The 25,038-nt window shown below is 39.8% G+C and overlaps 1 protein-coding gene across 2 annotated transcripts in view; it reads right to left on the minus strand.

Annotated features, from left to right (window-relative positions):
- AKAP6 (A-kinase anchoring protein 6) overlaps positions 1 to 25,038 on the minus strand; it is a 235,634-nt gene that overhangs the window by 86,154 nt on the left and 124,442 nt on the right. For both annotated transcript variants that reach the window (XM_088145389.1, XM_088145388.1), the window contains exon 7: positions 2,767 to 2,915. In XM_088145389.1, the coding sequence (XP_088001515.1) occupies positions 2,767 to 2,915 (149 nt within the window). The remainder of the gene's footprint in view (positions 1 to 2,766; positions 2,916 to 25,038) is intronic.

Genomic DNA, 25,038 nt, shown 5'->3' on the forward strand with positions numbered 1-25,038 from the left:
GTCACTCTCTCTCAGCCCTAGGAAGAAGGCACTGGCAGACCACTTCCAAAATCTTGCTAAGAAAACTACAGGGACTAATCCAGGCAGTTGCCAGGAGTCAACACTGACTTGAAAGAACCAAAAAGAAAGAAAGAAAAAAAAGCACCAGTTGGAATGTTCCTTTCATAGAATTAGCCTGACATCTCTTATAAGTTGCAGGATATTAGGATCTAATTACCTTGGACTTACCCTTTCTACTCTAGCAGCTGCTAGAAAGATACAGCATCTACTGTAATCTATGAATGATCTTTTCTGTAACACTGTATTCACATTAGGAGAAATCCAAATGTTTAAACAATATGGCAATCCTTCTGCTGGATGACAATAGGATTTTATGAAATTTGATACCAGGAAACCCCACTAGGGTGGGGGTGGGGTGGGGGGAAACCACCTTATTCTGCTCTGGTCCTTTTTGAATGTATTCATTTTTCATTCATTCTCCCTCATCCCTCCTTCTGTCCATATCTCTCTCTCTCTCTCTTTGCAGGAGTTTAGGATATTTGAATTATTTGCATAAGCCCCACCTATTGCAATTTTTCAATAGATTTCTCATGCTATGCAATCCTACCTAAAATTGCTCTGAATGTATTAAAATATACAGTACTTCTAAAATTCCAAAGTATTCAAGCTTGGAATGAGTTTCCTTCCTAGGATCAAATCCTAGAATCAAAGTCGAGTCCATGTTGATGAGCTGGTAGCTGTTCTTCATAGTATCACATGGATGAGCAGGAATTATCAATGGACAAACTTCTATCACATCCCTAATCAGTGTTTTTGGCAGACAGCATACTTCACAAACTGATAAGACCAGATGGAATAAATTCATTTATGTTCCTTGTAGTAGACTGTTGTCAATTAACATGACTCTTCTATTTTTCTTCTTGCATCCTTTCTGACCTTCAGGAATTCATCTTCTTGGCCCTGCTGTTCAGCAGTTTTGCTTTTTCTTCCCCCAAGTAAAGTCTGAAAGTGGTTCATCCATTCCAGCAGTGCAGAATTTAAAATAACTTGAAATAATTCAATCCCAGACATCTATACTCAGAAGTAAGTCTCATTATAAATGGCATATGACAAGATTATATTAAAGAATGCCTGTTTGTTTGTTTGTTTGTTTGTTTTAGCCTGGGTTTTGTGAGTGTGTGTCCCTTTGAGTCAGTGTTGACTTCTAGTGACTGACTGCCTGGACAAATCTCTACAGTTTTCTTGGCAAGATTTTGGAAGTGGTTTACCACTGCCTCCTTCCTAGGGTTGAGAGAGAGTGACCAGCCCAAGGACTCCCAGCTGGCTTTGTGTCTATAGTAGGACTAAAACTCATGTTTTCTCAATTTCTAGCCTGGTGCCTTAACCACTACACCAAACTGGCTCATATTACCCTGTAATTTATTATTATTAAAAATAGTTTGTTAAATAACCTTCCACCTTGAATAATTAATTTGATTGATATATAAAACAAGTCTCCAGTGATGGACCTCTCTTTTTAAGCAGACTAACTAAGACTAATTCTTTTTACCTATTTTCAGCTGTATCGTCTTTTAGTTTTCTTTTGAATAAGTATTCAGAATCACTTCCACTTTCTGAGTTTGGACTAACAAATTACCACTTTGGGAAACAGTAATAAAAAGTGTTGAAGATGCATCCCTGTATAGCTCTGAATGTATGCATCTGGTTATTCAATTAAAAAATAATCACAAAACATCATATGGCAATATGATCTCCTATTTCTTTGGAACTGTGCATTATTGTGGCATGTGGAATTTACTAGCTATGTACAGACAAATAATGAAACATGCAAAACCTTTCAAACTCTGCCTACTTTTGTTTTTTTTGCAGTTATAACATGAAGCAGTGGAAAATGGCACAAGGCTGTTATAATGATGTCTTGGTGCATGGTACTGAACTGTAATCATTAGCAATCAGCAATGGTTTGGGTAAAAATACCACTATTTTTAAGTCTTTTTATTTTTATTTTTATTTTATTTTATTTTATTATTTTATTTATTTATTTATTTATTTATTTATTTATTTTATTTATTTATTTATTATTATTTTATTTATTTTATTTTTAAGTATTTTTATATTTAAGTCCATGAATGGGGTTCCAGGGTAGAATATGAGCTTGAGGCAATCTCATCTGAGACAATTTATGATTCTTTTGTGCCATCCTCCAAGGCTGAGGCAGGACTCTGACCAAAGGTCACCACCATTGCATTGCAACTAGAAGCACCAGATGATATCAGGTAATCTTTGTCATGCCTGAATTGTCAATTTTGCAGGGACATCATGTTGACCATTGCTAGAGAAAAAATTCTGTAGAAGAAAGTTATTTAGGTTGATCCTGGATAAAACGCTAGCTTTCATTTTATTTTGTATTCATTTTTTGGGTTACCTGCCCACAATTCTGGGTGGTGTAAAACAAAGTCAAAGCACAAAAACAATGTAGCAATACTAATCAATGCACTCCAGAATGAACACCCTTAACCAAACTTGTTCAGCTGTAGTTAGTTTGCTCTCTCAGTGATCAAGTAATTTTAGGAAATGAGTTGAAGCAGATTGATATTCTATGTACATGCACACACACATACATATAGAAGGAATGATGGATTCCCTGTCTTTTGGCTTAGTAAGAAAAATCCTTCTGACTAACATCGAAGTGAGGAAGAGATCATGTTTTTAAAAAAGAAGATACAGATCACTGAGAATAAAACAACAAAAAGAATAGTTCCCTACCCATTACTTCCCACTGTGTGAACTTTTGACATATCCGCAAATTCTTCCTTTCGATTGCTACCGCTGTTGTACTGCTCGCTGTATAGCTTTAAGGACATCTGCTCAACAGCATCTCTTTGTGCTTCCAGAAAGCATAGCTGAACCTCTGCCTAGAAAAAGAAAACAATAAGGAATGAAGCCTTGTTTTAATTCATAAGGAATGCTTGTATAAAGTTGCTGCTTTCAGACTCAGTGAACAACTCAGCCAGAAATCAGTCACAATGATATTAAGTATTATCATAATAATTATTGTAGTGATATTTAATGACACTGTCTTTATAAAAGTTTTTTGGGGAGGGAATGATTATGAACAATGCCTCCCCCCATTAATCTTTTATAGGCATTTTAGTTGATTAACTGTCTTGGCCATGTTCATTCACTACAAATCAATGTTTTTCCTAGCACCAGTGATATTATCAAACAGCTATGCTACACAATTCCTAGGGGAAAGAGAAATAATTTGAAAACCGAAAAAGCTTGCAAAACAGCAATAATTATCTCAAAGTGTTTTCCTGCGTGCTTCTGTCCATGTAGCAAGTTAAGAAAGCACAGCTACTTGGTCATTCTGCACTTTTGTCCTTTCTCTGCTGGCTCTAACTAGTAAAGAAACAAATCAGGGCCTAATTGTCGACCCAAAGCACCTTCCACCTGAACTCAGCTACACAATACGCATTTGTGCCTGCCTACTGAATGCAGAGCCCGTTCTCTCAGCCTTGCATTTGTCTAAATTCATTTGCTGGGATCCACAGCTTTCTTGCACCGTGGAAGTTCACTGAATAGGTGAGTTCACTCACCACTATAATGTATAGTGTGAATTGTTTGATGTATGAACCCAGCTTTTGTGATTTATTGACTATGGTATGTTGTCCACAAGGATTTCCCAACTAATGTCAAAGGAAAAAGTCTAGAGACTTGTGAAACGATCCTCTCAGCTGAAGTGAATATGGAAGCTCAGTGAAAAAAAGCTCTGCATATATAGAAAGATATGGACCATAATTCTATCAAAGCTATTATTTGTTGATATTATATTACTTTATTATTGACCACCAATTCGGAATATATACTCTGTGTGCACGCATACGTGTGGAAATCTCTTCCTAACTCTAATGGCTTTTTTAAGGTTTAGGGAATGAATTTTTGTGGTGATACTAAGAAAGTTAATATTTATTTTGAAGTAATATATGTAGTTTATCATTATATAATTTTGTTAATAGTTATGTTATTACTGTTACAGTCATGTAAATGCAAGCATATGGATTGCAGAATTATTTGTGTTGAATTTCCAAGAATTATTCATTCATCCATGGGATCATGTTCTGCATTAGTAGTTGCCTAATGCTTCATATGACATTCTTCTTCCTCTGTTGTTTGTTTTACTAATAAGGTAAACACAAAGGCAGAGAGGTCTCATTGGACCAATCGGCTTTCTAAAGATTACCCAGCAACCTCAACTTTAAGCGAAATGAAATACATTTCTCCCAGTGTTTTCTTTTAGACAATTTCCTGATCAAACTAATGTAGAATTCTCTTTGGCTTCAGAACGTAGCTACGTTATGTGTTGCAGCTGGGAGGGTGAGTTGGATTCTGGAGCTCAGCACAGGAGATGACATAGGGATGCATTTGGCCGTTTGCCGTGTTTATCCCTGGGTAGCTGGAAAAGTACAGAGGCAAGGTTGAGTTCAAGAGCACTTGGGGGCCAATATGGCATTGTTTTCATACAACATGCTCCACTAAAATGCTAACATGCTGATTATAATTACAATGAGCTTCATAAAGAAGCAGCAATTTGCAACTTAATTTGGCCTCCCCATATAAAGTATGCATTACCTAAGAAGGAAGGATCCTATTTGTGACAAAATGGGCAGTTCAGAAGTTTGCAACAATTGAGTGCCTCACTTGCTGCAAAGAAGATTGAGAGGGGACAGGATTTCTGCTGGTAGTCTATGGCAAGTGTCTATCTGATGTACAGAGAAATACTGTGATAGTTGAAAGTACAGAAAGACATCTTTCCATAAAACACATAGTGATAACAGGGGGGAAGGCTGCAGATTGAAAAGTATACTATGCTTTGAGTGAACAAGATCCCAGGTTCTGTTCCTGGCATTTCTAGGAATAGATGGGAAAGGAGTCTCAGCCAGTTGCTGCCAGTCAGCGCAGAGCAGGGTCTTCAAGCTTTTTAGCTGAAGGTTTGTGGGCATGTTTGGAATTTTGACAACATGTTGAGGGTTTGAGAATTTGTGCTGTCACAAAATGGTTGTGTGGGCTGGATCACTAAAGTACAAAATAGCTGTCAGGGGAACGTAGCCAGCTAGGCACAAAGCACTGGTAGAGCTATCAGCTCTAACGCCCACTCCTGAAAGACACAGTCAACTGCGAAGCTCCCCTGTTTTACATTTTTCTGGGCAGCCAAATACACATTCAAACAAAGCATTGGCTGCAGCCATTCTTCAGGTTTATTTTTGAAGAAACTTATGGAGCCTAGTGACTCACAGATGTCACTAGACCTTTTTTTGTTGTTCAAAATTGCCTGTCGTTGTTCAGGAGCACTTTTCAATAATGTGTCCACTATAGTAGTTTGTAGAATGCAGAGACCAACCAAAAATGGTATCTGTTACTCCATAAATTACCAGTTCTGTTCCAGGTCATTCCAGGGGTAATCTGTTCTGGCTTCTTTCCCAGTTTTGGAGCATGATTTAAGTAGATGGGGTTTTAGCCTTCCACTGCCCTGGAAAACAACCCACAGGGCTATAGCATTTTTACCAAATAGGTTGGAATTTGCAGGAACACTAGATGGTTAGGAATGGATGAGCAGGGCTTTTAAAATGAACTATTTAAAAACAATGTTTTAAAATGCTTGTAACTTTTTAGGTTGGGCCAGAGTATGATGAAATTTGTAGCCAAGACAGCCTCTATGATGAGGAATATCTGTGCCACCTTTCATTATAGTAGGTTCTTCTAAAGGAAGAGATAGTTAGTCACAAGGACTTATAATATCCTTTCCAGAATGCAGTGCAGCTGATTGTCAAGGGTTCAGGCAGTAAGATATGAGATTTCACTCACTGGTCTTTTCCGTAAAATCAATCAGTTATTAAACCAATTAGTTAACTAAAATGCATCACAAAACTTCATGGCTTAGGATGAGAGACAGACCAATAATGAGTTGGAAGGTATGGAAAAATGCAAGATTCTTCTCCCCAAATCATTCCATCTTTCCCAACATTTTGGAAGTGGAATGTTGGAATGACTGATGGTGATCTGAGCAGAAGAGCCATTCTGATCTGACTGAGACTTCGCAGTCACTGTACCCAATATTTCCCTTCTTGCCATGGTATTTTATACAAGTTACAAGGTTTTTTTCTCCTCTATTTAACATAGCTGCTGTGGCAACACCATTTAGAATGCAACAGAGATTTGGAGCAATAGATTGCAACCAGACGGCAAGAATTTGGATTAGATCAGTTAAATCACTTTGCTTCAACTATTCTTAATTACCCCAACTCATCTTAGAAGTCAGATTTCCTCCAAATTCAGTTCAAGCACAGGCTTCATCTGGAGCCAGTGCACAAATGTAGAATTGCCTCAGCTATATTTATTTCTTTTTCTAGTCTTCAATAGGAAAACATACAAAACATGGCTTTCTTTGGCTTTTTTAATATTCCATCCTTTGTTTAGAAATGGAAGCTGGGAAAATCATTTAGAAAGTGAGTAATATTGTTATGTACAGGGAAAGGTTTCCAATTATTCATCAAAGAAAACTCAATTCAATCAATAAACTCTGGGTCATACAAAACAAATTATACTTTAAATTTCACAGATATATGCACCATATCATGGTCTGACAATGACAAAATACAGGATGTATATAATATTTTAGTCTTTTCTAATTCTAGTTTAAAATCACTAGTCAGCTCCTCTGCTTTCTCTGCTTCCTAGATGTGATGTTGTGAGGGTACAAAGGTCTTATTAATGGCCTCAAATTCTAGAATAGTTCCCCTTATGGACCTATTTGGATTTTTTTTCAGTGCCAAGAAAAAATCCTGGTTTTTCAAGTCTTTCTCTATGGATGAAAGATGGCTTGGGATTTTCATATTGGTTTTCTACCTATATTTTATTGACTGTTTTAATGGACTGGTATTTTATTGATAATAGTTTATGAATTTTAAGTACTGGTAGAGCCCAAGCATTATTTTTCTGCATTCAGTACAAACTTGTAACAAGGATCCTCTCCTAAACACATACCATGATGTCATCCCATTCATGCAAACGCATGAATCATGAAAGGAAATGTTTTACTTCTGAAACGATCCTATTTTTTCATGTTTTGACATTACACCATAGCTCATCTAGGGATTGTTACCATACTCCAAACTTTTCATTTTTGAAAGCAAACTCTTTCCATTCTAGAGAAAGTCATGGTAATAACATGGAAAACTTGACCATCTCTGGCTCCCAGATTTGTTGTATTCCTTTCACCACATTGAGGTCTTAGGTGCAAGTTGCTTTTAGATTATTTTTGGATATGCTGAATATGCAGCAATCTGTCAATGCTTAACTAAAAGAAATACAGATATGAGGAGGGAATAGCTATAGAATTCTAGATATGTGCATGTTCGCCTGCTGCACATCTTACCTTATAAACTTTTCTTGTATTACAGATTTTAAATTCTCTGTCTCTCTGTACTCTGTCAGCCCAAATATATTTCCTTTTCTAAGCTTTGTTCTATATTCACCACAAAAGACAAAGCCCTCCTTTGATCATATTCATGTGCCTCATTGAATCCATACTGTACACAACTGCCCTCAAGAAAAGTGTCCAATTTTATCATTTACAAATACAGGCGGTCCTTATTTAAGGCCCACTCATTCAGCAACTGTTTGAACTTATGACAGCACTGAACAAGTAGTAGTTACAACCAGACCTTGTACTTATGGCCATCACAGTGTCACATGGTCATGTGATCGCAATTTGCAACCTTCCCTGCTGGCTTCCCACAAGCAAAATTAATGGGGAAGCTGGCAGGAAGTCAGAAATTGTGGTCATGTGAGGTCCTTGCTTAATGACCCATGAGTTCCTCGCTTAACTGTGGCAACCAACTGCTGTCGCTAAGCAGTGTGGACATGGTTTTTTTTTACTTATGACTTCATCACTTAACAACAGAGTTTCTGGTCCCAATTAGTGTCGTTAAATAAGGACTACTTGTATGTTTGTCCTCCACTACATCAACTACTTTTTCAATATTATATGTAATGTTTACCCAACTATGCAAATGTTTTTAGTATGCACAAATCTAGGCAAATATGAGGTTCAAAGAGATTTTTCTGATGTTTATATGAAATCATCTATCACATGTCTGCTGTACTTAAGACTCCCTCCTTTCCCCTGCTAACAGCTTATGTTCTACTGATATCATTGCAATTCCAGAGAGGTTCTAAAAACATCAAGTAGGTATTGTTTAGTTTAATTTTTTTTTTAATCCTATATTCTTGAGACGCTACTGTAATGCTCAAAAGTCAAGAAAATTTGCACTACAACAAAAAATATAAAAGTAAATTTACAAGTAACCATCAACATTTTAAGGATCTTTTTCTAAGTCATAAAAATGTTAAAGGTTACAGCATATTGGCTGCTAATTATACTTGTAAATCAGTTTAGTGAGAAATGAGATTTGGTGTTGTGGGGTAAAATCAATTAATTCATCTGTTTGGGGATGCTTCTGGAAAGCAGTCAAGGTTGGAGCAAACTTGATATCCAATGGGAAGTCATTCCAAAGGACCAGTGCTGCCACTGAAAAGCAGTTCCTCCACGCCTCAGTCCTCCTCATCTCCCTAAAGTGGGAAACCATTAGCAACATCTCATGGTTGGACTGAGCTGGCCAGGACAATTCCAATGGAAGAATGAGGTCCTGCAGACAACTTGGTGCCAAGCCATGTAGGGCTTTATACATTAGCACCAGCACTATTGACAGTGTATACACTAGTGCAGGGCCCATAGCACAGGTGTAATGTGTTCCCATTCGTGAATGACAGTTAAGACATAGACTACTCAGAACTGCAGCTCCTTTAAAGGCAGCGCCGCATAGAGCGTGTTGCAGTAGACTAAATGGGTGATGATGAGGGGATGAGTCACTATAACAAGGTCCTCTTGACTCAGGTAGGGCCACACCTGGCGTACCAGCTGAACCTCAGAGAAGGTCACTTCTCTTCATGCCATTCTAGTAGGAGGCTGGGGCTTTGGATCGAACCACTCCAGTAGGAGTGGCCATCCTGGAAGATCCCTAAGTAATGGATCTGCTTTTTCAGGGGTAGTGCTACCCCACAAAGGATAGCCACTGGAGGAAAGAACCTTGATGGTGACACCAGAGAACTTCAGGCTTGCCAGGGAATGATCTGACCACGACAGGGGAGCAACCAGTACATCCCCCAAATCCAGAATACCTTGCCACTGCTCCAACAGAGACCAGGTTGGGCGTATGACCACTATTGATGATACAGGACCCCAGACCACTGGAGGACCTCTCCCAGTGCCTTCTCGCAGATGCTAAATAGGAGGGCAGAGAGGACTGACCCCTACAGCACCCCACAAGGGAGTACCACTGGGCCAGCCTTTCCTTTCCCACTACCACTGATGACAACTGACCACTGATGAAGGAATGGAACACTGCAACCCAGTGTCTCTTCCAATCCCCAACCCTGCAGGCAGTCCAGAAGGATCCTATGATTGATGATACTGAAAGCTACTGAGCGGTCTAAAAGGATCAGGATGACTGCACTTCTGCCATCCAGATCCTGACAGAGGTTATTCACCAGTGCAACTAATGCTGTCTATGTCCCATGTCCAGCTCTGAACCATGAATGAAGAGGGTCCAGATAATCTGTTCCCTCTGGGGTACTCTGTAGTTGATTCTCCATCATCATTTTAACAACCTTTCCTAAAAAGGGAAGGTTGGAAACTGGATTGAGGGAAGGACTCTTAAGGTCGGAGTATACCACTGCCTTCCTCAAGGCTGCTGGCAGCATCCGCTCCCACAATATGTTAACAATCTTATAGATCCAAAAAACTACCCCCCTTCCAGCTGCACTAAGGAGCCAGAAAAGGGAAGGATCCAGCCTGCAAGTAGCAGCGGACATCCTAGAGGGCACACTATCCACTTCATTAGAGATGACAGGCCAAAATGAATCCGAGATAACCCAACAAGACAATGCCTCATCACCCATGTTATGAAATTATACCGGGGAGGGGGGGACCACCCAGAGACATCCTATGGCCATTGCTAGTAAGGGAGCTGGAAAGAATTCTAGAAGCCACGCTCTGCATGCTATCTCTACCTTGTTTGAAAATAGCAGGTAAGTATTTGCTATAGTAGTACTCAACTTATGACCACAATTGGGACCAGAACTTCCATCACTAAGTGATAAGGTCATTAAGTGAGTTGCGTCCAACTTTTTTGCCATGGTCAAAGCAGTAAAAAGCATTACTCTTTGAAAGTGTAACTCCAAATCACCAATATGTATTTAATTTCTGTAAATAAACTCACTTCCTATAAATGTAATGGAAAGGCTGACCAATAAATAATAATCAAGGTGGTCAAGGTTTAATGATGTGTAATTTATTAAATATATTAAGGAATTTTTTAAAAAGTGTGGGGAAAATATAAGAGATCATAGAAATCACATTTGGGCTAATGGGAGACCTATGAGTGAATGACAGTACTGATTAGTGAGTATCTGCTCAAAAAAGTGTATTTATTTCAAATACTTAGTTCAGCAAAAGCCTATTAATATTTAAACATAGCAAAAGAAGGAATTTAAAAGCACAATTGATTTGATTCTTTGTGATAAAAGACTGAATGAATTAGCGAAAGATACAAGATAGATTAGAAATTCTGAATGAGGGACAGACAATTATTTCCTAGTATTTTGAATGAATCTTGGGAAAAAATGGAAATTGAAGAAAAGCAAAGAAATAAAAGAAACTAGAGTGAAAGAACAACTGCAGGAAGATAAAGTGTGAACCCTTACAAAAAAGTACTTGAAGATAGATTAATCCTCCAACAGAATGAATGGAAAGTTGATGTAAGGAAAAATGATGGGGAACAAACAGAATTATGCTATAAACTGCCACAGAAGTCTGTGGAGTTCTGCTGATAGGAAGTATGAAAAAAGATGCTTGGTAGAATAATGCATTGAAAGAAGCTGTGGATGACACAATATATATTACTTCTCCACTCTTATCGTGTCTGCAGAATGCCGCCTGGCGGCCCTGTTTGGAATCACTAGGTCCCTCCTTGGTAAGAGGGATGTGGTGGTTCATTTGCAGGGCTGTGCAGAGGAATTTTCAGAGCATCTGCAGGACAAACTCACTCGGATTCATTCTAAGTTGGACTCTGAGCATGGGGCAGGGTCTGGGGAAATACTGGGGGACCGTTCTTACTGAGTTATCTGGGAATAATTTGATCCTGTTGATCCTGAGGAAGTAGACAGGATGCTGGGGACAGTGAAGGCCGCCACTTGCCATCTTGACCCATGCCCCTCCTGGCTGGTGAAAGCAGCTCGGGAGGTGACATGTGGTTGGATCCAGGTGATGGTTAATACATCCTTGCAGGAGGGAGTGTTTCTGGCCGCCTTTAAGGAGGTGTTGGTGCATCCCCTCCTCAAGAAACCCTCCCTGGATCCTACTGTACTGGACAATTTTCATCCAGTCTCCCACCTTCCCTTTTTGGGGAAGGTGGTTGATAAAGTGGTGGTATCACAGCTCTAAAGGGTTCTAGAGGAAATGGATTATCTAGACCCTTTTCAGTTAGGTTTCAGGCCCGGTTATGGAATGGAAATGGCATTGGTCGCACTTATGGATGATCTCTGGCGGGAGCAGGATGGTAGAAGTGCAACCATCCTTGCTCTCCTTGATCTCTCAGCGGCTTTCAATAGTGTCGACCACGGTATCCTTTTGGGACAGCTCAGGGAATTGGGGGTGGGCAGCACGGTTTTGTGCTGGTTTTCCTTCTTTCTCCAGGGCCAGTCCCAATTGGTGGTGATGGGGGTGAGAGGTCCTACCCCTGGCCCCTCCTTTGTGGGCTGCTGCAGGGTTCGGTTCTCTCTCCACTCCTTTTTAACATCTACATGAAACCTGTATGGGTGAAATCATCCGTCATCATGGGATGAGGTATCATTTATATGCTGATGTTACTCAATTATACATCTCCATCCCAGGTGAGGTAAGTGATGCCATGACCGCCCTTTCGTGGTGCCTGGAGGCTGTAAGGGTCTGGATGTGGAATAACAGTCTTTAGCTGAACCCTCATAAGACAGAATGGCTGTGGGTTAATGGCTCCTTTGTATCCGGGATTTTGTCATCTTTGGTGCTGGATGGGGTAGCACTGCCCCAGACAGACCCAGTGTGTAATCTGGGGTTCCGCCTAGACTCATGGCTCCTGCTCAAAGAGCAGGTAGCAGCTGTGGCAAGGAGGGCCTTTGCCAACTTCGGGTTGTCCATCGGTTACGCCCTTTCCTGGATTGGGATGCCCTTCGAACAGTCACTCAGGCTCTTGTTATTTCCCAGATAGACGACTGCAATGTGCTCTACATGGAGCTACCATTGAAGAGTATCCGGAAGCTACAGCTGGTCCAGAATGCAGCCAGGTGGGCTATTTTAGGAGCCCCAAGAAGGGCCCATGTAACGCCATTGCTCCGCGAGCTGCATTGGATACCAGTTTGCTTCTGGGTCCAATTCAAGGTGTTGGTTATCACCTTTAAAGCCTTACATGACATGGGACCAGTTTACCTAAGGGACTGCCTCTTCCCCATGACTTCAACCCGTCCCACCTGATCACACAGAGAGGGTGTGCTTCAGACCCCCTTGGTAAAAGAACTCTGATTAGTGGGGTCCAGAAGGCGGGCCCTCTCGGCGGTAGCCCCTGCACTTTGGAATATTCGGCCCCAGAGGTGAGATTGGCTCCCTCACTTCTGGCTTTCCAGAGGGCTTGAAGACCTGGTTCTGCCACTTGGCCTGGGGTGGGGAGGGAATACATCAAGTGTGGGGATGGCTAGCCCCATAGAGTTCTGCTGTCTTCAGCCCCAGATCCATCATTTTCTTGGATTTTCTCCTTTTTTGGTAAAGTTTTGTATAATTTTTTTAATGTTTTATGTATTTATATATATTTATTGTTTTAATGCTTTGTGTGAGCTGCCCAGAGTCCCCCATTGGGGGGAGATGGGCGGAGAGAAATTTAATAAATAAAATAAATAAAATTAAATATATATGAGAATGACAATTGCAGGGAATGAGGATAACAGAAAGATATTGTATAATGAACATATATAGATATATATAAAAGCAGCTAGATAGCATAGTGGTTTGAGTGCCATCCTTTGATGCGGGACACCGGGGTTCAAATCCCGGATAGTAGCTTGGGCAAAGACCCCCTAATGCTTCACCTGCCTACCTTGGATATGACAGTGACATGAACTAAGAGAGTCATGCTGGCTCAGACGTTGCCCGGATTAACAAGGTCTGCACCAGATGTTGGGGAACCAGGACAATCTGACGATAAGTGGGCTACTGGAACAAACCGTACATGGATGACACAAGAGAACCTGGAATTGATGGAATGCTACTACAACAGTAGACATATTGAGAGGGGATATATGAAACGTATGAGGGAACTATGGATGGACAGAAGACCTACATCCACACTAACCGAGAAACAGCTAGTTACCCAATGCTTCAACATAGTGAAGGGGAAGCTGCTCTCACAACTTGAGATAGACCAACTACATATTACAACCCAGACTCAAACAGACCTGGAAGAACAACTGGATATGCAGCCAACACCTGAAGCTGGAACATCACTGCTACCTCCTCCATTACAGAGCACAGCAGCTGATATGAGGCATAAGATCATGGATAAACTAGCTACAGTCAACCCTCAAGATCAATTACCAAGGCTCAGTGAAGAAGGACCATCAGATAGTATGCTAGAAGATGCCAATAGAGCCCTCATGACAATCCCTACTACCACCATAACTCAAACCAATGAACTGGTATATGCCACAGCCACTGTAGTCCTGGAGATGCTTGGCTACATGATCAAGAAGAACAGCAGTACGTATGTACTGGAAATGAGGTTTGAGCTAAGACAAGCCAACTCATAGAGAAGTTAGTCAGCTGGTAGAACTACAGAAGGGTGTGGAGATTAAGGATAAGACATGGCTACTGAAACACACTTAAGGACCTGACTTCATCTGAAGCCCTAGAGACTGCTAAACAAAGGCTCACAGCACTGGCTGCCAGGCTAAGGAGATACATTAGAGAAGAAGAGGCCAAGAAGATAAATGCCCTGTTCTCCAAAGAACCATCCAAGGTGTACTCCCAACTGCAATGCAACAACACAATAACAGCAGAGCCACCAACAGCAGAAACTGAACAGTACTGGAGGAAGAGAAAGAGAAGACACATAACACCAGTACAAAGTGGCTGCAGGACCTGAAAGAAGACCACAGCAATCTCCCAGAACAGAAGCCAGTCATGTAGCAGACATCCAACAGTGGGTCAAGAACATGAAGAGCTGGACAGCACCTGGCCTGAACATGATCCACACCTACTGGCTAAAGTAACTAATAGCAATGCATTAACGCCTAGCAGCACAGATGAACCAGCTGCTAGCAGCAGGCTCCCACCCAGACTGGCTAACACAAGGAAGGGCAGTGCTGATCATGAAAGACCCCCACATGGGAACAGCACCATCCAACTACCAGGCAATAACCTGTCTCCCCACAACATGGAAAGTCCTATCAAGCATCATATCTGCCAAGCTACAGGACCATATGGGCCAGTACATGAGCACAGCTCAGAAGAGCATTGGGAACAATGCCAGAGGCTCAAAACACCAGTTGCTCATAGATAGAACAGTTGCCCAAGACTCAAGGTCTGGACAGACCAACCTGAGCACAGCTTGGACTGACTACAGGAAAGCCTACAACACAATGCCACACACATGGATCTCTCTCTCTCTCTCTCTGTGTGTGTGTGTATGTGTGTGTGGCTTTATACAAAGTCAACAGGCCACTAAGGACCTTCTTCAAGAACTCAGTGGGACTGTGGAAGTCAACGCTGGAAGTCAACTCAAGACATCTCGCACAAGTGGCCATCAAGTGTGGCATATACATGTAGTGTATATGAGGTGATGCATTGTCCCTGCTGCTGTTCTGCATTGGCTTGAACCCTCTCAGCCAAATAATCACAATGACTGGATACAGATACAAATTCAAGAGTGGAACTACCATCAGCCACCTCCTCTACATGGATGACATCAAGCTGAAAGAGTGAAAGAGACATCGACTCACTGATCCACCTAACATGGATCTACAGTGAGGACATTGGGATGTCATTTGGACAGGAGAAATGTGGCCAGATGGTAGTAAAGAGAGGGAAGGTACTTAAGACTGATGGGGTGGAACTACCAGAGGGCCACATAGCAGACATACAGACCAGCTATAAGTACCTTAGTATCCCACAGTCACATGGGAACCATGATGAGGAGGCAAGAAAGACAGCAACATCCAGGTACCACCAAAGGATAAGACAGGTCCTGAAGAGCCAGATCAATGGGAAGAACAAGATCCATGCCATTAACACATATGCCTTGCCAGTCATCAGATACCCTGCCGCTATAGTGAGCTGTCCAAAGGAGAACATGGAGGCTACCGATGTGAAGACCTGGAAGCTCCCCACAATGTATGGAGTTTTCCACCCCAGGTTCTATACCCAGAGACTGTACACCAGCTGGAAAGGGGAAGGTGGGGACTGGTGAGTATCAAAGCCAGTCTTGGATGAAATCCAGAGCATCCAGGAGTACATCAGTAAGATGGCACCCAAAGATGAGCTGCTGAGACAATGCCTGAGGTGGCAGCAGCAGACATGGGAGGAAGTTCAAGCAGAGGAAGTGCCATGGCAAGACAAGCCCCTGCATAGGACGTACCATTGACAGATAGCTGAGGTGGCTGACATTGGGAAATCCTACAGTGACTGGAAAGGCTGGACTAAAAGACAGCACTGAGGCACTGATCATAGCAGCACAAGAATAGGTACTAAGCACCAGATCCATAGAAGCAGGGGTCTACCACACTAGACAGGACCCAAGGTGCAGACTATGCAGAGAGGCCTCAGAGACAGTCCAACACATAGTAGCAGAGTATAAGATGCGGACAGGAATAAGCATACACTGAATGGCACAAACAAGTAGCTGTCATTGTGTATAGGAACATCTGTACAGTTTATGGGCTAGACCCTCCCAAGTCCAGATGGGAGATTCCACACGTTGTGGAGAATAACAGGGCCAAGATCCTGTGGAACTTCCAGATCCAGACAGACAGGCAGGTACTCACCAATCAACCAGACATTGTAATAGACAAGGACCAGAAGACATATATCTGGTGGTGATAGATGTAGCAGTGCCATGTGACAGCAACATCAGGAAGAAGGAGTATGAGAAGCTGGAGAAGTACCAGGGCCTGAAGGAAGAACTAGAGAAGATGTGGAAAGTAAAGGCCAAAGTGGTCCCAGTGGTGGTAGGAGCACTCGGGGCTGTGACTCCTAAGCTGGGAGAATGGCTCCAACAGATCCCAGGAACAACATCAGAGCTCTCTGTCCAGAAGAGTACAGTGCTAGGAACAGCTAAGATACCTCGCAGAACCCTCAAACTCCCAGGCCGCTGGTAGAAGACTTGAGATTGAGGAAGACACATACCTCCCACAGGGATGAGAGGGGATTTTTATATACACACACACACACACACACACACACACACACACACACATACACAGTACTGTACAAAAGTTTTAGGCAGATATGAAAAAATGCTGTAAAGTAAGAATGCTTTCAAAAAAATATATTGTAATTGTTTATGTTTATCAATTTACAAAATGCAAAGTGAGCGAACAGAAGAAAAACCCAAATCAAATCAATATTTGGCATGACCACCCTTTGCCTTCAAAACAGCATCAGTTCTTACACTTGCACACTTTGTACACTTGCACAAAGTCAGGGATCTTGTAGGATTAGAGTTTCTAGAGTTTAGAGTTTAGATTAGAGTTTCTAGATGCAATTTAAAGTGCTAGGTTTGGGTTATAAATCACTATATGACTTGGTGTCAGCATACCTTCAAAAATAGAAATTTAAAATAAGTAGATTCCAGTCTTCTAAATATCCTTTAAGAGATTTTAATGAGTAAATGCACAGTAATCTAAGGAGTGGGAGGATCTTTCAGTCAGACAGCATTTATGGAGAAATCATATTTTCCCAGACATAATCCTTAATAATTAATGCTGTGTATGTGGTTGAATGAGTGATATATATATTTTAAAAATCCCCTCTCACCCCTATGGGTGGTATGTGTTTTCCTCAATCTCAGGTCCTCTACCAGAGGCCTGGGAGTTTGCAGGTTCTGCGCAGTATCTTAGCTGTTCCTTGCAGTGCACTCTTCTGGACAGAGAGCTCTGATGTTGTTCTTGGAAACTGCTGAAGCCACTCTGCCAGCTTAGGAGTCACAGCCCCGAGTGCTCCTACCACCACTGGGACCACTTTGGCTTTTACTTTCCACATCCTCTCTAGTTCTTCCTTCAGGCCCTGGTACTTCTCCAGCTTCTCATACTCCTTCCTCCTGATGTTGCTATCACTTGGCACTGCTACATCTAACACCACCGCTGTCTTCTGGTCCTTGTCCAGTACCACGATGTCTGGTTGATTGGCCAATACCTGCCTGTCTGTCTGGATTTGGAAGTCCCACAGGATCTTAGCCCAGTTATTCTCCACAACCTTCTGTGGAATCTCTCATCTGGACTTGGAAGGGTTTAGCCCATACACTGTGCAGATATTCCTGTACACAATACCAGCTACTTGGTTGTGCTGTTCAGTGTATGAATATCACTGCTTCTATGGTGCCCCCCTCCATAAAGCAGGGATAGATATAGATACAGATACAGATACAGATATGTATTTGAAATGTATTTATTTGTCTGCTACATTTTTATACTGCTTCGCTACCAAACAGTGTTCAAGGAAGCTAGCAGAAATTGTAAATAAATAAACATCTCTTCACAAAACAATGGCTGCTTTCAGATGAAACATTTCTGATCCTCAGTAACAAGCTTTGTCTTTTTATGATCTAAATTTGGAAGCTGGTTTATTATTTAATATTTATTCATTTCCAATATTTCTATCACAATTTCCTATAGTAAGAATATTCAGTGTGATAGAGTGCAAATCCACTGCTCTGCTACATTTACTGTGCAGCTGTGATCTAATCATTGTCTCCCAAAGATCTGTGGTAAGAATTTCTTGCATGGATGAACAAGATATGAATTGCAAAACACCTAGGGAAAAAAAGAGGCAAAGCCTAAAGGACCACATTGTTGTAGACTTAGTATAATACTCCAAATCTTATGGCAACATTAGAGATTTACTGAAGAGAAAGTCCAGGTTTAGAACCTAGGAGAAGCATCTAATATTTATCAATTCCTTTGCAACTTCGCAAACCACATGCCGTTGTACACATCTGTTTATGGAACGGATGAATGAACAAATTACTGAATATATAGAAAGAATGTCTGGGAAAGTTCTCCAGGAATAGATAGTGAACAGCGGCTGCAAAGAAAAAAAGGGAGACTGGAAAAGCTTATTCTGTGAAATTGATAGGTGAGCTTCATTTCATGAGCAGAATAAAAGTTAGGATTCAAACCATATTTTAAAGCATTTATTATTTTAAACCTGAATTCATTTTATGAAACACTGATCATATATCTTCTTAATAGGCATACTCTCTCTTCCTCATTGCACATAACTACCAAATATATCAGTTGTTAGAAAGCTCTAGTCTTCAAGTCACTATATTTTATTCTTTTTAGTTATACATAATCAAAAAGACAGTGTCACACTTTGCAGATATATTGGCTTAAAAATATGTGATTCAATATTCATATTCCATTCCATTATGAAAAGTTTGAATGGAAAATGAGTTTTAAAAATAAGGCCTTTTCCTGGCAATTGGATAGATGTAGATGTAATAGATAGATGTAATCAGTTATTTAAGAAAAGATAAGAGATCTTCCACACACATGTGGAATTTCATATATGCACACGTCAACATTTTGTTTCAATAGGTCAGAATGTATTACTGTAGCCAGAATCATCTGCCCAAGCAAAATGTTGTCCACCAGTGAAATGGACAGGATTTCCCATTCTGCAGGGAATTCCAGAAGGACCTCACAGGTCAGGGAAATGGGGGTTTGGATGGGGAATTTCAGGATTTAGAATGAGGTCAGTAACAGCATCCTGATTACTACCAGCAACAGCAATTCACAATATCTTTTGATTTGTGCCTTTTCCAACTGGGTGCCTTCAATTATTTTAGATTCTAACTCCTGTCAGTCCCTGCCAGCATAATAGGGATGATGGAAGTTGGAGCCCAAATCATGTTGGAGCCCCATACTGGGGAAAACAAACTAGTGATTTATTCATCCAGCTAGCAGCAGTTATTTAGAAATTCATGCAGAGGATTTACTCAAGCTGTTTTCACATTAAAAGCTGGCACATGTCCCCAAATCAGTTTTCCTTTGGCTGCTACAAAGATACATCACTGACATATCCAGTCAACGGTACTCCTTGTAATGTCCAGAGCCACTCTAAAAAATACAACTCTTCTAAAAATAAACTATTTATATTGGTGAGAGGTCAGCTTCTCTGGTGCTGCTGAATTCCTGGCAATTTGCATACCATTAAAGCATTAGCAGTAATGTTTGGAAAATTTAATTTTAAAGCTGTGCAGTTAAAGATGTTTGCTGAATTGTAAGCATCTATGACAGCTGGGAAATTTGTTAACACTCTGATAGTTACACTATTTGTGCCTTAGACTGGAAGGCAGTAAACAAAACCCCTTTCTTTTTTACATCAATGAATGCAATTTTAATGCAAGAGAAGATATTCTAAAAAACGTTTTTATCACAGCAAAGCATTTGTGAAGGTGGCATGTCTTTTTATTTTCAATGTTTTGCATTCCATAGAATATGATTTTTATGCATTTATTTACTTATTTTCAGCCAGGGGGTGCAATTTATATCTTAGCGTCTGAAAAAAAAAAAAAAAGGATGCAGTTCATTCTAAAACAACTTTCCTTATTTAATTGCTTATTTTACTTCTGCTGGACTTAGCATACAAGGTCTAGGTAACATTAAGTCCATTTGCTTTTTTTCCCCATCAGTTCAGATTACTGTAATGTTTAAAGCAAGCAATCATGAATGAAAGATAGATACATAAGGAGAATAAATAAACTGTCTCTCTCTTATCTGGCTGGGCTACCGCTTCTGTCTAATGCAATAATATACCCATAACGGTGAAGATCATAATTATTCAGGTGCAATATCAAAAAATTATCAGGGTAACTTAGAAATTGTGCAAAAGAGTCATTCTTGGATAATGGCAGAAGGATCCAAGCAGGAACAAGAGGAATTATTTTCCATCTGAATAACAACAATTTAGTTACCAAAAAGTAGTGAGCAGGCTGACCCTATAGAGTTCTTAAATATTAAAAATGTAGCCTCCTTTGGCCCTAATACTCTTTTTCCTAGAGATCCAGAATGCACAGTAACACGCAGCCTAGGGCCTATATCCTTATTTCAAAGAGAATCATTCAAACCCCAACACCCGCCCTGTCAAGGATCTTGACTTTGAGCTGCTAATGCAGAATAAAAATCAATATATATTTTGATCATTTGATGAATATTTACTTCTTTCTTTAGCACTAGGAGATTTCAGAACAAAAACTGCTGAATCAAATCATTTTATTTTTCTGTCTTTGTGCCAACACCAATTTACTATCCTCCAGAAAGTTCCTGAACAAGACATCCCATGAGGCAAAGTTGTTGGTTTTTCCTGTCAGTCATAACAGGATGCCAGCGGGGAGCCATAATCATTTCCTTTTCATACAGTTAGTGCATCAGAAAGGCGTAGCTTGATTTACTTCACTAGAAAAGTAATCTTGTCTTATTTAGACGTACCACAGAATGTATTTATTTGTGAGTTTATTTCTCGGGCAAGGGGGAGCAGTTTGCCAATTCTGCTGTTGTGTCAACCTATTATAAGTTAAATGCTTACTCTTTTTTGGCTCCCACAAAAACCAGAATTTATAGTGGGTTTTGAACGCAAGGAAACCTTGGGAACACTAGGAAAACAAAGAGCTTTAAACATGCATTCTCTCCATGGATTTTTCCCCCCTAAAAATGACAAGTAAATTCTAGCTGACTGCTGTAATAATGCTTAAAACTTCACATTACTGAGTACAGAAATGAATGGTGCTCCCCAAACCAAAACTATTGAAATGAAGCTGCTCTTAGGTGCTGCTTTTATGGGCAATATGTGCTTATTTTTAATATAAGGGATTTTGAAAAAATGCATATTCAAAGTCAATCATGATACAATGTTTAATACTTATTTTTTAAAAATAACCCTCCATATTTAAAAAAGAACTAGATTGGTGTAACAAGAATCAAAGATGCAGTTTTGGCCTTGCAAAAATAATGTTATGCTGACTCAGTAGAAAGGCTTTAAATTAAACATCATTTTGTTGGCTTTCTTTTATAAATCAAATGGAAGTGGCAACAAATGATTTGAAAAAGGCTGATAACTGCTAGTACAGTTATGAGATATTATGCAAACAGATGTTTTAAATAAAATATTTAGATTGCTGAATACAAAGGCAATTATTGAATACCTTCGTTAAATGACATTTTTTTCATTTTCATTTCAGGAGGAGGAGGTTAAGGAGCTATGGAAACCGAAGAGTGGGGAAGAAGAATTATCCCAGAATGGAGCCAACAGGAAATGATGCTACATTTAAAACAGCTGGGGAGTATAGCTAATATAAATTTACTTGAAAATTAAAATGCTTTTATGCCTCTAGAGTCAAGTTGAAATCTGCAGTAAAATAACAACAAAAATGAGAATATAAACTTATTGTTAAATCTTTACTTTATGTCTACATATTGATGTGTTCCACCACTGTTGATAAAGGATAAGACTGGTATTAAAAACATAATCCAATTAATACGTGTAAAAATTAGAAAGGAATTAGGAATTATTTTCAAATATTTACTTGGGACAAATTTTTATCTCCTTTCATATAATCAATTCTGTTCAGTCTGGTAGGAATAGTAATGCAATCCCATTTGTATTGCATTATCTGGATACAACAGTTTTTATTCTAAGCTCTTTGCAATTTATTTCAAGTGAATTTTGATGTGTGCATGTTTTCTGTGTGCCAAAGGGACAAAGGCAAGAAAGGATAAACTTATTTTTAAAATTTCAAATCAATAAAAATCCAAATATATCTCTTTTTTGGACTTGATTATGTAAACTTCCCAAGTTAATGTTTTCTAGCCTTATTCCTTTTATTTAAATCAGCTAATATTGTTATTTTTTTCAAGACAGAAAATCCCTCTAAATAGAATTACTCAGAGAATTAGCATAGCCACAATTTACAAATATTTACAAATATTCCAAATTTGCAGTGTCCTCTGCTCAAAGTTTCATTTTGAATATTTTGAGCTTGGAATAAAACTATTGTGTTTTGAGAATTGTGCCTTCTATGGATCAAAACCTACTGGGTGAGACTATTCAAGGTGGGGTTTTCTGAGTGTTGCAAGTATTCTGAAGGCTGGGATTGGCTTGGTATCTTTTTTTTTTTTAGCTTCCTCCAGAATTATGTAAAAATACAGAAGACACTGGTTCCACGCATGCTGCTATCCGCTAGAACTAATTGGGAGGAGGTGGCGGTAGGAATTAGGAAAAATAAGTTAAATGCATGTGCATATTTTGGACATAAAAATACCCTATTGTTTCTTGCCTTGTTTTACATTTTTTTCCAATAGGGAAATTAGAGTACTGTAGGGTTCAGTTCATGGGTTAATGAAGTATTATTTTCCCACTCCTTGTATTACTATGTTTTCTCCTTTTGAGACACAGCAGGTAGACAAGTGAAAAAGTGTATGGCAGGTTCATTACAGGTATAGATAATGCTGTTGACTGAAGTTTCAGATTGTTACTGTTCAGTGCAAAAGCTAAACCAGCCTTCTTCAACCCAGGTGACCTCCTAATGCATGGACTTCAGTTCCCTCCAGCATGGCCATTATTGATAATTCCAGTTTTAAGGCTACCCATCTGCCACAGGAACCACCAAAAGCTGAACTTACCCTGAGCATTGACAGATGAACATTTTGAAAGGCAAGAACATACGTATGTGCTGTTGCCGCTCAAAACCTTTCTTCGGAGGTGGCTAATACATTGCCAAACTATGCTCGGGTTGTGTTCTGAGAGCTGCAGCTGGCAGGATAGGTTTAAAATGCAAACAGTGTGCACTGATGCATATTAGAGAAAAAGCCTCTCTTTCCAATCTATAATCATAAGTGGGTTTATGTGTGTATTTGTTTTGCTGTTGTTGTTCACCACTGGCTCTGTTGAAGTGAAACCAGTTGGTTATTGCTGCTGTCTTCTGCTGGGCTCAGGCCAACTTCATAATGCAAAAAGTGTGCTGGGCACTCATGTGCATGAGGAAGTAGGGTCTCTCAAGACTATAGCCAGAGAGAGGTGTAGTTTTCTGCTACTGTAATTCTGTAGTGTTCAAGACCATCTAATTGGTGTTGTTTGCTCTTTGCTGGGCTCCGTAGAAGCTGTGCTGAAAAAAGTATGCTTTAATTCACTTCCATTTTCCCCGTAGGAATTTACTTTTAAATTCAGACTTAAAAATACAGTAAATCCATTCAGGCAGTCTTTCTGAAGGGTTGGGTGATCGGCTATTTTGTACTGAACTTGAAACAAGATAGTTTATTTCACATTGCATTCATCCTTACAATTCACAGTAATTTGCACACCAGTGCACACAACATCATAATCTCACATAAGGCAAGTTAAGATTCAGAACTGACATCCCACTGCTGATAGAAGAGGTGTTCCTCTTGTGGTGGTGGGGCTGAATCTGTCAAAGAGACTCCAGTTACTGCTGCCAGAAATCTAGGGCTGGCAATGTTGTTGCCTGATGAAAGTCCCAGATGAAGCATTTATAGGATGGATTAGGAGTGACCTTTGAAATCAAAGGGATGCAGACTTCTGTCCAGTCCCTTCTCTTTCCACCCTTTTTGGGAGTAAGTGGCTGAGCTTTAAAAGTGCTGGATGATCTACCATTTTACTCAGCAACTCCAAAGTCCCATTTAGGACATCTTCAAAATGGATTTAGGAAGGCAGGCTTAAAAATCAAAGATTCAGAGATGTATGGGAACTACTTGGCTACTACAAATCTGTCTCACAAAACTATTCATGCTCTTTGTCCCCAGCTAAACTGCCATATATCTTTGTTACCTATCTTTCCTGTCTCCATATGAAATACTTTTCCTAAATCACACCCTCCTTCTCTCTGGCATTTTTTCATACCATTTCTGGTCTAAGCTCATATAAGATTTCTTCTTATGTGAGCCTTATCTAAATTGGATCTATTTATTTGGCTGAGAAACTGATTGTGAAATCTTTCAAATCATGTTAGTTATATGCCGAAAAAGAGTGTGTGGTGTATGTGTATCTATGATTAATCTTAATCATATTAAACATCCATGCACTGATTGAACAGCCCATATACTGATTGATTAATGTATGATTCATCTTAAAGTAAAATTAAATTCTTAATGCGTAAATTCCTTTATGGGATTTGTTCTTATTTGTTTTTTCATTTGTGAAATGATAAACAGCAAATCCACTTGAGCAAATGAAAATGCTTTTTAAAAACATTGCCTTTAGAACGCAATGCAAATACCACAATTGTCAGTATAATTTAATTTTTGTGATCACTGGAACTTCCAGACTATGTTTCTGTGATATATTCATTTACTTAAATAAATAAAAAACCAATGAGCAGTGAGAAAATATTGAATGAAGGGGCAGCTGGACAAATATATTCTCTCTGTAGTAGGAATGGAAATCTGCAGTACCAGGGACTGCATATGACCCACACCCCTTTTTATGTGCATCTGCTGAGTACCCTCAAAGCACCCCAGCAAGTTTCATAGTAGAACTGCAACAAAGAGCAGATAGGAAATAAAAAAACTGTCGCTCTAACATAAACATACAAAACTGTGTATGTTGTAAAGAAAATCTGAAGTGTATGCTCTAAAATAAATAGCTTCCTCTATAGTGTGGCAACT

The sequence above is a fragment of the Python bivittatus genome, unplaced genomic scaffold, assembly GCF_059951505.1.
Source record: "Python bivittatus isolate LINGU-HERP-01145 unplaced genomic scaffold, Pbiv_v1 ctg000480_np1212, whole genome shotgun sequence".
NCBI classification, from domain to species: Eukaryota; Metazoa; Chordata; class Lepidosauria; order Squamata; family Pythonidae; genus Python; species Python bivittatus.